General features: G+C 45.2%; 1 protein-coding gene across 6 annotated transcripts in view; it reads left to right on the plus strand.

The window, feature by feature from the left end:
- akap9 (A kinase (PRKA) anchor protein 9) overlaps positions 1-12500 on the plus strand; it is a 181582-nt gene that overhangs the window by 101421 nt on the left and 67661 nt on the right. For all 6 annotated transcript variants that reach the window (XM_063185757.1, XM_063185755.1, XM_063185761.1 and 3 more), the window contains 5 exons: positions 1454-1675; positions 6047-6241; positions 6773-6865; positions 8349-8518; positions 10221-10474. In XM_063185757.1, coding sequence (XP_063041827.1) covers positions 1454-1675; positions 6047-6241; positions 6773-6865; positions 8349-8518; positions 10221-10474 — 934 coding nt within the window. The remainder of the gene's footprint in view (positions 1-1453; positions 1676-6046; positions 6242-6772; positions 6866-8348; positions 8519-10220; positions 10475-12500) is intronic.

Below are 12500 nucleotides of genomic sequence, written 5' to 3' on the forward strand. Positions count from 1 at the left end.
ACTGGCACATGGTAAGCTGCTGCTCAAAGACGGCATTGTTTTATAAAGCATCTGAAGCAGTGGCAACGCATTCAGAGGTGATGGTAATGCACCAACTAAGATGGTTTGCTAACCGCCATAAAACCACAAAAGGAAAAAGAAGAAACAGTGATAACGCGCCATGTTGCCCTGTAGTCAGAACAACATTACATTTTCGGCATTGTTTTGCGTTTGAACCGTGGGAGGGTTCGAGGCAACTTTGTTCCGTCTCCAGAGCACGCCTTTCTTTACCCCATTTTCTGAGACTTCAGCCCATGACGGTATCAAAGGTGAGGGGGATTTGTTGTGTAGCCTATGGTAGTGTCACGTTGTGCTCGTTTGTCAGAAACTCGCGGAAATGACCGATTTTCACCTGGAAGTCGGCTGACTGTCTTTAATAACACAGACGCTCGTTCTCGGATAGAGAGGCGATTGCGTTGCATAGCGCAAATAAATCCACGAGAGGGGATTGCATTGCATAACGCGATAAATCCACGAGGTCCCTGACTTCCGCAAAAAGTCTTATTCATTTCTTTGGCAATGTCATGGAGCCCATAACAAGACCGTTGACTCGCAGCGCGAGTCTTCTTCTAGACGTGGGCCTTGAACCTTCAGATAGCTTTTTTGTTTTTTTTCACAACATGCACATTTTCCTCCGCTTTTCTCCAGTCCCCAAACAGTTTTCCATTGCATCCAAACTTTCGTTCAGCTGCCCTATCGCCATTTTCGGCTGCATATTTAATTACTTTCAGCTTGAACTCAGCAGTAGGCTATAGGCCTATTAACTTCTTTTGGGTGGTATATTTCTATTCAGTCGTCATTGTAAATGCTATTTTTTGTTGTGGTAGGCTAAGTTGTAACATTTTTTCTATCAGTGGTATTAGGCAACACAACATAGGCCTAGTTGCGCACATAGTGCTCTCCCGTGAAGAAAAAAACATATATATGTCGCACCAGAGTATATGTCGCATGTCCAGCCAAGCCATGAAAAAAAGTGCGACTTGTAGTCCGAAAAATACGGTACACCAAAAGCGATCAGAGCGACAGAAGGATGGAGGGTTGGGGGGGAATACAAATTTAATTGGGTGACCAGTGTGAAGTTCAGCAATTAAAAGTCTTTTTAATTTATTTTCTAGAAAACACTGTAGTAAGTATTTTTTTTTAATAAAGTCCCACCAAGATTTTGGACTTATAATGTGTTAAAAACACATACTATTAATACTATTTAATCATTGATTTTTCAACTTTTGTGTGTGATTTTTTTTTCTCTTCTTCAATGTAATGAAATTATGCAGGTTTTGGCCATGAAATAGATAGTATATACGTTATTGGCAGTACTAAACAAACCAACACACAGGCAGAGTCAGGAGCTGTCGTAGCCATGATAATTCGAAACAAATAAGTAAGCAATCAATGAAACTTCTCCTCTCGGCAGCATATGCAGTACCTGCTGAGGAGGCAGAGCCAGGAGCTGCAGGAGCTGAGGGAACAGCTGAGGACGTCAGCAGCACGCGGCCCACAGCCGGCCCAGACACGGCTACCACCCATCACCATAAAGGAGGATGAGGAGGAGGAGGAGGAGGAGAAGGAGGAGGAGATGTCCTGGAGGCGGTCGGCTAGGAGTAGCCGGGGAGGTGATGAGGAGGACCAGACAAAGGTCAGCTCTGTTCAGCTCTACTGTAGTCTGTCTGTCTGTCTGTCTGTCTGACAGGCTGTCTGTCCCCTCATGTGGTCCCCCCCGCGTGTTGTGTTGTGTGTTGCCAAGCGCTGCGAGGGGAGGATGGTCCTCGTCTGAAAAGAAAAGAGAGTCAAAAGTCTCTTTGCCTGCCTGTCTGCCTAATTGCATTAGTGTCTGTTTCTCTGTATTTCTGTCTGTCTGTCTGTCTGTCTGTCTGTCTGTCTGTGTGTGTCTCTGTCTGGTTGTCTCTCTCTTTCTTTGTCTCTCTGTCTCTGTGTGTGTCCATCTGCGTCTTTGTCTGTCTGTCTGCATTAGTGCCTGTCTGTCTTTCTGTTTGTCTATCTGTCTGTCTGTCTTCCTGTCATGTCTGTCTGTCTGTCTGTCTGTCTGTCTGTCTGTCTGACAGGCTGTCTGTCCCCTCATGTGGTCCCCCCCGCGTGTTGTGTTGTGTGTTGCCAAGCGCTGCGAGGGGAGGATGGTCCTCGTCTGAAAAGAAAAGAGAGCAGCACAGTGAGGCTCCGCTCAGCTCAGCGGGCAAAAACGCCTTGCAGAGGAAGGAAAGAGGGAAGAAAAGAGGAGAGAAACATCCAAAACAGAAACATAAAGGGCCGTGGGTGATGTCATGAGGGAGGGAGGGAGAGAGAGAGCGAGAGAGGAGAGAGAAAGAAAGAAAGAAAGAGCTGAGAGAGCAGAGAGAGCCAGCTGCATTAGTTTGGGGAGCAGAAATAAGCTGCGGACGGACATCAATGATTCCTTCAGGAAATGCCACCAAACTCATACAGGATTTAATTGAATGTATGTATGTGAGATTATGATTCATGAGTTTTTGTTTTGGATGAAATGCCATCCTCATTGTTGTTGTCTATATCTGTGTGTGTCTGTCTGTCTGTTTGTCTGTCTGTCTGTCTGTCTATCTGTCTGTCTGTCTGTCTGTCTGTCTCTCTGTCTGTCTCTCTGTCTGTCTCTCTGTGTGTAGTAGCTCCTCCATGTGTGTTTTGTGCATGTCAGTGTTCATGTGTGTCCGTGTGCATGCGAGTGCATAATTGCATGACCATGCGTGTGAGTAGCTGTCTAGAAGGCTGTGTGGGGGTGTGTAGGACACTAACCTACTGCACTTCCTCAGGAGAGAGGGGGAATGGGAGCTAAGTTGGGCTGTAGGTGTGTTCTATACAGGGCTGTGGACTGCTCCGTTGTGGACTGCTGAACACTTCAGAGTGGAAGCACAAGTGGACTCCAACGAGTAAAGTTGTAAGGAACTGGATGACTTCTTCAACTGGACTTCCTCTTCAACTGGACTTCCTCTCCAACTGGACTTCTTCTTCAATTGGACTTCTTCTTCAATTGGACTTCTTCTTCAATTGGACTTCTTCTTCAATTGAACTTATTCTCCAACTGGACTTCTTCTCCAACTGGACTTCCTCTCCAACTGGACTTCTTCTCCAACTGGACTTCTTCTTCAACTGTAGTTCTTCTTGGAGCTTGAAGAAAAAAATGGTTTTGTTCCTCGTCCTTTGAGCTTGATCAATTCTGGCCGATGTAGAAGGCAGTAGGTGATCTTTCGATTCTGAAGACACAGGGCAGAAGAGGTGGTATCAAATGCCATCGCATATTCATTGCATTGCATTGCATAGTATGCACTTCTTGGCTGTCCCACTTTTCCCACTGTGCTGTGTTGTGCTGCTTTCCTGTGGTGGTCTTTGCTGTGCTGTGATGTCCAGTATTGGGTTGTGTTGGTGGTGTGTTGGGGTTTTCTGTAGTGATGTTGGCTGTGTGCATTTTGCCCACCACATTTTTCGCAGATATAATATTTATGTCCACACCACTTTCCAGACCAAACTGAGTAACTGATGCCATTGGGGCTTTGGTGTGGTGTGGTGTGCTGTAGGCTACTCCAGTGAGGTTTATCTGGTTGTCTGTACAGTATATCACATTGGGGCTTTGGTGTGGTAAACTCCACTGTGTTGTAGTGGTATACTATCGAGCACCGTGTCTTTTCAGAGAGCGTTAAGCACATCAGCTGGGTCAATGGTCCCCTACTCCGCTTCCTCTTTTTACTGGTGTATTGGGCTGATGTGAGACTTCTCTGCTCTTCCTGCTCTGCTCTTGCAGTGGGAGCACTGGGCTGATGTGATGCTCCACTGGTCCCTGCTCGGCTCCTACTATTAGTGCTGATGTGATTCGACAGGAGGGCTTCTCATATTCCCATGCCACCTCGCCCAGCTCTCTGCGCCTTTTGAATTAGCCTCACAGTGTCATAGGGGCCTCTAGTCTATTAATCCCATCATGCTCATGCCCCCTGAGTCAAATTACAGCATCACTCGCATGCACCAGAGTGCCACTCTGAACTCTCCTCATATAAAATGGTCAGAATCCTACGTACTATACATACAGGACAGGGCAGGTGCAATGGGTTCAACTCGGTGGCTTATGATGTCATATCCACTCCAGTGAGCAGTGTAGACAAGCTCTCCTCTCCTCTCCTCTCCTCTCCTCTCCCCTCCCTTCAATGCTGTCTGCCTCAAGACTAAAATGTGATGGTCATGCTAGATAAAGGAATTAAGCCCTCGTAAGGAGCCTGAAATCAAACAGGCCAAATATCTTCTCCACAGTGTGGCAAATAACAATCCTGTATGATAATTCTGCATAAACAGCATGATCTGGAAGGATTCAGCATTAACCTGTAAATTGATGCATACTTAATGTTTCAGCTTTTGTATTTCTGAGATTTTGTTTTCCCCATTGTTGTTGTTTGGTGTGTTTCTCTCTATCTTAGATTATGTGCTGATCTGTAGGCTGTTGACCGCATGGTGATGTGCTCTATTGATTTGCAGCCATGCAAATGGGGCCGCTGCTCTGCACATGAGCAATATCACAAGTGCTTCATGTGCGTCATCAACCACCACTCAATGAAAGCAACTCACTGCACTTTTAGTGTGCTGCTGCCCTCACTATTACTACTACTACTACTACTAGTAAGTAATAGTAAGTCGTTGGAAGGAATTGGATATAACAAAACGTCCTGCCCTGGTTTGTTCTATCACAGACAGCACATGTAAAACGTTTGATGTGCTTTACATTTTTTGACTTCGTCTTCATCAGTGGGTCACACAGGTGCATGTCACTGGTCCTTGTGTCAACCAACCATCAGATGATGTTAGAATTTGATCAATTGCAGATCATTTCCACAGTATGCATACTGCATTTACTGTATGCTTTCATTGTTGCTAAGAGATGTAGTACGGTATTTGTTGATTGTGTATTTATTATATACATACTTGTACCGTATGACCATGAGGTCAGAAACGATGTTCTGTATAATCCCCTTTGGTCTGATGGGATGAATAGACCCAATGTTGAGGCTGTAACACGTGGAGTGCTGGAAATAGAACAAGATTTCATGATTATAATTTTATGCAGACGTGGAGGCCTGTATAATAACTTAGCAAGGCTCAAAATCGGCATCTAACTTTAGACATGCGATGGCACTGGATAAATGTCACATGGATATTACAGAACAGTTCTCTCTCTTTTTTTTTTTAAAGGTACACTGTGCAGGAAATGGTCAAAAAAGGTACTGCAACTATATGCTGCTCATTGAAACTCTGTTGGTTATTGCCAAATTTGATCTTTTCATGAAAGTTTACCAAGTAATAAACTAATATTTTCTAGTATGGCCTAAGTCCAGTCATTTTTTGCAGCTAAAAATGGCTAATGCTGGAAATTCAAAATGGCGGAACAAGGAGAAGATCCCCCTTTTCATGTATCAAAAGTGCAATTTTTTCAGTCATAATGAATAATTTGAATTTGATGGTGGTGGTAAGTATTCATGAAAAAAGGTAACGTTAGTGAATGGGTAGCATGGATTCTGGAAATAAACAACAAAAAATCTCACACAGTGTACCTTTTAAAGTGTTTTTTTGGGGGCTTTTTGGCCTTTATTATTATAGGACAGTGAGAGTAGACAGGAAATAATTGGGACAGGGAGATGGGGCAGGGCCGGGAAATGCCCCCGGCCGGATTTGAACCAGGGTCCCCGTGGGAAATGTGCCCAAATGTGGGGGGGTTAGCGCGCTGCGCCACAGGGCCCCATACAGAACAATTCTTTAGGTACAAATTAGTTTCAGAGTGACTTTTTAAATGGTGAAATAGGAGGAGGTGGTGAGTGCACCTAACATGCAAATATGTATCATTCCAAATGAAAATAATCTCTCTCTCTCTCTCTCTCTCTCTCTCTCTCTCTCTCTCTCTCTCTCTCTCTCTCTCTCTCTCTCTCTCTCTCTCTCTCTCTCTCTCTCTCTCTCTCTCTTTCTCTCTCTCTCCTTCTCCCTCTACCGCTCTCTCTCTCTCCAGGAGGAGGTGAGCGTGTGTTCTGGTTCGGAGGTGCTGCTTGAGGAGCTCCAGAGGGAGCTTGGTCTTCAGGAGGAGGAGCACAGGAGAGCCCTGGAGGAGCTGAGGGAGACGCACGCACGCCAACTGGAGGAGCAGAGAGACCAGCAGACACAGCTCAGCACACGCCTGCAGAGACTACACACACAACTACAACAGGTATGGCATACCTCAATATATGTAACTGCGGACATCCTGCCTGCACAGTACATCCTGGCACTCTAACTCACAAGCATGTGAGGCCAATTAGCGATATCACGTCTGCATGAGGCTTTAGGAGGGAGATTTGTCATACTTCTACTGCTAAACTCTGCTACGTAATTGGCATCCGTTGCATATAATAGAAGTGTGCGTGCAGACAGCTGCGCACACGCACACGCACACGCACACACACACAGTACACACACAGCACACAAATAGACAGTACAGCAGGTACAAATAAAAGCACAAAAAGTATCATGATGCTCCATGAATACTCCATGAAAGCGGCAGCATGGGCTTATGAGTCGTGATGTAATGTCTCTGTCAGGAGGGTTTAGTAAGGACGGGATGAGCCAGGACAGGTCACCACCACTGAGTCTCCATGCTCCAGCAATACCAAAAGCACGGGGCTGTAGTAGAGAAACCCATTGCTCACAACAGACAATGAACAAACAACTGACCCTGACCATTTCCCTCTAATGCAATCAGAGAGAGGCCGCGGAGATGAGAGAGGAGGATGGAGAGAGCGGCAGAAGAGGAGGGAGAGGAGCGTCACAGACGATCGCCACACAGACAGAACAGGTAACAGAAATGCACATCATCTCCACTTATTTCATTTTTTTTTCCTTTTCTTTTTTAAAAAAAAGATGTTCTTTTTCGTCTTTATTGACTTTATTGATAGGAGTTTATTGACAGGACAGTCTGAGAGGTGGACAGGAAGTGAATAGGGAGAGAGACGGGGAGGGGTCGGCAAAGGACCCGGGCCGGGCCAGTCAGCCGCATGGCAGGCGAGTGCCCTACCGGTTGGCCACGGCAGGGCCCCACTTCTTTCATTTTCATTACAGTACATTACACTCTGTAACTGACGCTTTTATCCAAAGCGACTTACAGTCTCGCAGTTATTTACAGGGTATTGGTTACAGGTTCGAATCCCACCCTTCCACTCCATCTCTCAGTCCATGGCTGAAGTGCCCTTGAGTAAGGCACCCAACCCTTATACTGCTCCAGGGACTGTAACCAATACCCTGTAGTACAATTCAATTAAAAGTCACTAAGGGCCAGTTTTTCCAAATTCCTCCAGTGAAGGGGCCGAACATAGACCGAGCAGCACGGTGTCTGAGGTTAGGATGCAAAACAAGCGGATAGCTTTCCAGACAGAACATATATTCGCTTCTCTATTTCTTAATAGACTTAGGATGGTCTATTTATGACACTATTTTAGATAAGATTTCACTCTCATGTGAATGCATAGTAGAGATATCCCCAACCAGAATTATTAGTGATCGCAAATTATGCACTGCCACAGATAGCATTTGTTTTCGTTTTGTTCTGACTTTATGGAGGGCCAAAACCTTGCCATCCAAGAGCCGCATCTGGCCCCAGGGCCTCCATTTGAATAGCCCTGCTGTAGTATCTTTACAGTAAGTCGCTTTGAATGAAAGCATCACCAAAGTGTAATATCAGGTAATGTAATGTAAAAGAACATGCATTCAGAGCAGAACAGTCGAGGTCATGGGATGTTGCTTTCTCAGACAGCAGGTTCTCAGTGAGCTGAAGATATCATGTGTGTCCTGTATCCGGTCCTTTCTCTGTTCTCGGTATTTCATTCATGTCAGCAAGTCATAACTTTTAACATTCTACTGATTAAACTGCAAACCAGTCAGCAAGACGTGTTGCAATTTAACCGTTGACCTACAGATGGCGTGGGTGCTGATGCCGCAGCCTGCCAAGCAGCACAGGTGCTGTAGTTGCTATGGCAGCGCAGTTGATAGTAATGTTGCTGCCCTTTGTGACTCTTAGGAACAGCAGGGAGAGAGAGACAGAGAGTGGGGAAGTGCTGTGTGTGTGAGAGTGTGGGTCTGTGTGTGTGTGTGTGTGTGTGTGTGTTTGCCTGTGTACAGCAGGTCTCTGCTCTGCATTTGAGTGTTGCTGTGTTATTAGTGTCGTCCCATGTGGAGTTATGAGTGTATGTTGCGGGCGGCTCTGAGTCCTTTAAAGGGAAGAGCAGCAACAGGCAGCAGCAATGACCGGCTTTCTCTCTGTGCTCTCTCTCCTGCCCGTCCAGCGCCTGCAGCAGGGAGAAGAGGAGGAAGAGAAGGAGCAGGAGGAGGAGGAGGGGAGGAAGGAAAAGAGGAGCGGGAAGAGGAGAGGAAGAGGAAGACGAGAGAAGGCCTCATCCGGAGTGACCTCCCCCGAGCCCCAAGATGCATCATCACCTGACGTCAACGCAGAGAGGTACAGCATTGTTTTATTATTAATCTGATGGGGGGAAAAAACTATGAGAAACGTATTATCTGATATGGATACAGTCTTTGCAGTTACTCCAGATTTTAGATCTGGGAATTTATCCCATTAAATGGGAATTCATCCCATTACTGTGGTGAACCAGTAGGTTTGAGGAATACAACCACTGCTTTTCGTGCAAGTATAAGGTACTATTATTATAATATAAATAAAGTTTTTGCAGTTATTTCAGTCATTGAGAACCATGTTTTTTATACTGTTACTGTGATGTCAAAGTAGGTTCTAAAGGAGGTGGACTAGTGTGGTTTTGTACTGCAGACATGTTTTAAAGGACGACAGTAGGACTAGTGTCTTTTTTTATAGGGCAGACATGCCATGCTATTGTGTTTGCTCACTGTGTGTTTGGTGTCCCACCCATTGTTGCCACAGTGCCATTAGTGCACTACTAAGAGCTGAGAGCTGGTGACACTGTCCTCAGTCAGAGCTGGGTTGTGGTGACACTACAATGCCCTTAGTGTATTCTCCAGTAGTCATGGCACTAACATGGGAACACTTGCATGTATATCCTGCTATTACTAGGTAGTACAATGCTCAGTATGTTGCAATAATCAATGACTAGAAATTCAAACGTTGAAGTTGAAAGTACTTCATATATTGTGAAAGTGTGCTTTTATTTTGGTTTTCCTTCATGTGAGCTGAGCTGTAGTGAACACACACACACACACACACACACACACACACACACACACACACACACACACACACACACACACACACACACACACACACACACACACACACACACACACACACACACACACACACACACACACACACACACACACACACACACACACACACACACCACAGTTTCTACAGTGCCATTAGTGCACAGCTTAGCTGGCGACTGTGCCCTCAGTTCAGAGCTGGGCTGTGGTGACACTACAATAGAGTTTTTCAACGGGGGCTCTACAGGCCCCTAGGGGGCGCTAGGAATCCCACAGGGAGGACGTAGAGAAGGATACACAGGGCTGATAGTATTCAGGCTCCACACCTGATTTCAGGCTTGACAGAGTTTGGAAAAATAAGGGTTTAATTAGGTTATTCTTATTTCAGAAAGTGTTGCAGGTTCTGGGTTTTCTTCTACTATCAGGCTTGAATAATGGTCATACACAGGCTATTAAATGTTTGAATAATGTGTCAAAATAGGCCTACGTTACGTGACTATGCAGTATCTTGTCGTCGTCGTTAGAGTAGGGAAAAAAGTTCAGGCTCAGGATTTTTTTTCACTCTCACCCCTGGATACAGCTAAGAGGGGGAATACTCAGTTACATTTAGGAGGCATTAGTCCATGTTATTTTTAAATACTAAGGGGGCTGTTGGCAGGCTTAAGATGAGGTCATAGATGCAGTTTTTGTTAAAAAATGTTGAGAACCGTTGCACTACAATGCCCTTGTGTATTCTCCAGTAGTCTTGGCGCTGACATAGGATCACTTGCATGTCTATTATTATTAGGTAATGCAATACTTGTTATTATTAGGTAATACAATACTTAACGTCAAAAAATTGTAAAGTTGAAGTTGAAAGTACTTCACGTATTGTATATGTCTGTCAATTGTTATATTTGTTTTACTCATGTGAATGATAATGCAATGCAATGCATATACTTATACGCGCTTGCATGTAAATGCAGGAACCTGCTGCGCAAGGCCAACGAGCGCCTGCGTCAGGTCTTGAGTGACGTCCTGAAGACAACGGTGGCGGCTGAGGAGACAATCGGGCGTCATGTGGAGGGACTACTACTGGACCCATCCAGCAGAGGGCAGCACCCCACAGCAGCAGCAGCAGCAGCAGCAGCAGCGCAGCAGCAGCCTCCACACAGGCCCACATGGCAGAAACCACCTGAGGGCTTCAAACCATACAGCACACACTCAGCTGGAGCAGGAGGTCAGTAGAGCATCATAACATTGATGCACAGCACAACATGGCACAGCACAGCGCACACGCGGAGTACACGTACAGTATGCAGATATTTTTAAACACGGATATTGTTTGGTTCGTTCACATATTTGCACGGCATGTGGGTTAAAAAAGTATTTTTTTGAGTTTTGAAAGGAGGTTTCTAAAACTCTGTTTGCATTTAAGCGAGAGCGTTTTCAAAAATATCCACATACGTGCAAACAGCCTTTGAATAAATAGGATGGATTATACTCTAGCCTCTCGAGACAGGTTTATGCCAATTTTCCAGTGCCATGAAGCCCACACAGTGAGTCCTCAGGGCTTCTCCATTGACATGTGTGTCTTCAGACTGTGAGAGTTATGAGTTGCGACAGTCATTATTTTAATTGGGCTGGCGCTGACTACACAGCACGAGGGCTAACTGGCACAGCGGAGACTCATGAATCTTGCAGGATGAGTTTTCATCATCACGTCATCATGGATGATATCTGGTGGAGTGGCATTATAGAGAAAGCTTTATAAAAGGTAGTGCCCCTGTCCTGGCGTGGCCAACCGGTAGGTACTCGCCTCCCATGCGGCTGATCCGGGTTTGATTCCCGGCCCAGGTCCTTTGCCGACCCCTTCCCATCTCTCTCCTAATTCGCCTCCTGTCCACCTCTCACTCAAAGACAAAGACCAAAATAAAAACTTAAAAAAAAACCCAAAAAAAGCTAGTGCCCCGTAGGAGGAGTTCTCATCATCGCGTGTCTGCTAAAAGGAAGCAGCGTTTTGGTCATCATGGGGAATATAAAGATGGCAAGGCAGGCGCATCGGACAATATCGTATTAAAATGGAATTCATCATGGATGATATCTGCAGTGGCATTATAGAGAGAGCGTTTTTAAAGGTTTCCCGAGCCAAATAAGCCTATAATGCACTTCGTATCTGCTAGTGATGTTGACTATGATTATGTCCTCGATTGTAAGTCGCTTTGGTTAAAAAGCGTCTGGCAAATGCAATGTAAGGTAATGTAAAAGGAACGGCATCTTGGTCATCATGTGGAATATAAAGATGGCTAGGCAGGCACATCAGAGAATATCATATTAAGCATAGAATTGATGAAGATTGAATATGAGTGCAACTACAGTAGATCTGTTAAACTGGTTTAAAACAAAACCTACCTTTTCTTTACCTTAGAAGTGCAAAACTGAAGGTACAAGTGCACTTTGTGCGACAATGACGTTTTCAAATCTGCAGTTTGAAATGAGATGTTTTCAATTCAATCATTTAGGTCAACTGAAGATAAAACTTGTTTAAAAGTCATCGTTGCTTTAACGTGCAGCTTTTGATGACATCACACACTCATTAGCTGCCGATCAACATGCCAAGATGCCACTAATGACTAGAAAAAAACACTCCAGCCCTCATCACAGTGTGTGTGTGTGTGTGAGGTTTGCATATGGCGATGTTTCCTCATACCATGAGCTGAGTCAGAGGAAACGTGTGTGTGCGTATGTGCGTGTGTGCGTGTGTACACGCAGCCACAGCCTTCCTGTCCTGGTCTCGCCCTCCAGCTCAGCCTGCAGTGCAGACAGTACAGCCGGCTGAAATATGCACTGCGCTCCCATAATTCCCCTCTCCTCTTTGCCTCTCAATCTGCCCACACACGCTCTGAACATGTCCGGGATTAACGTTTCTGCCTCAGGGAACCGCCATTCCATATGGCCATATCGCATGGGGATTATGATCATTATTATTGCTGTTTGCTTGTTGAGAGCTCGGGAGAAGAAAAATATCATTGGATCATGAAAAATGGGGTTGCACTGCCATAGTGTGTTGTGTTTGCAATGAATGCTCTTTGTGTGTTTTGGTTTGTGTAGAAACTGCACTTGCCAACAGAGTTACTTTGTTGTGGGGCACAAGCCTCCCTCTGTAGCATGGGGGGCTGTTTGTAAAATTGAAGAGAAAAAAAGAGAGGGATAGACAAATGGACAGAGCGAAAGGAAGAGGGAGGGGCAGACGGAAAGGAAAATTG

This window comes from Engraulis encrasicolus, chromosome 20 (genome assembly GCF_034702125.1).
Source record: "Engraulis encrasicolus isolate BLACKSEA-1 chromosome 20, IST_EnEncr_1.0, whole genome shotgun sequence".
NCBI classification, from domain to species: Eukaryota; Metazoa; Chordata; class Actinopteri; order Clupeiformes; family Engraulidae; genus Engraulis; species Engraulis encrasicolus.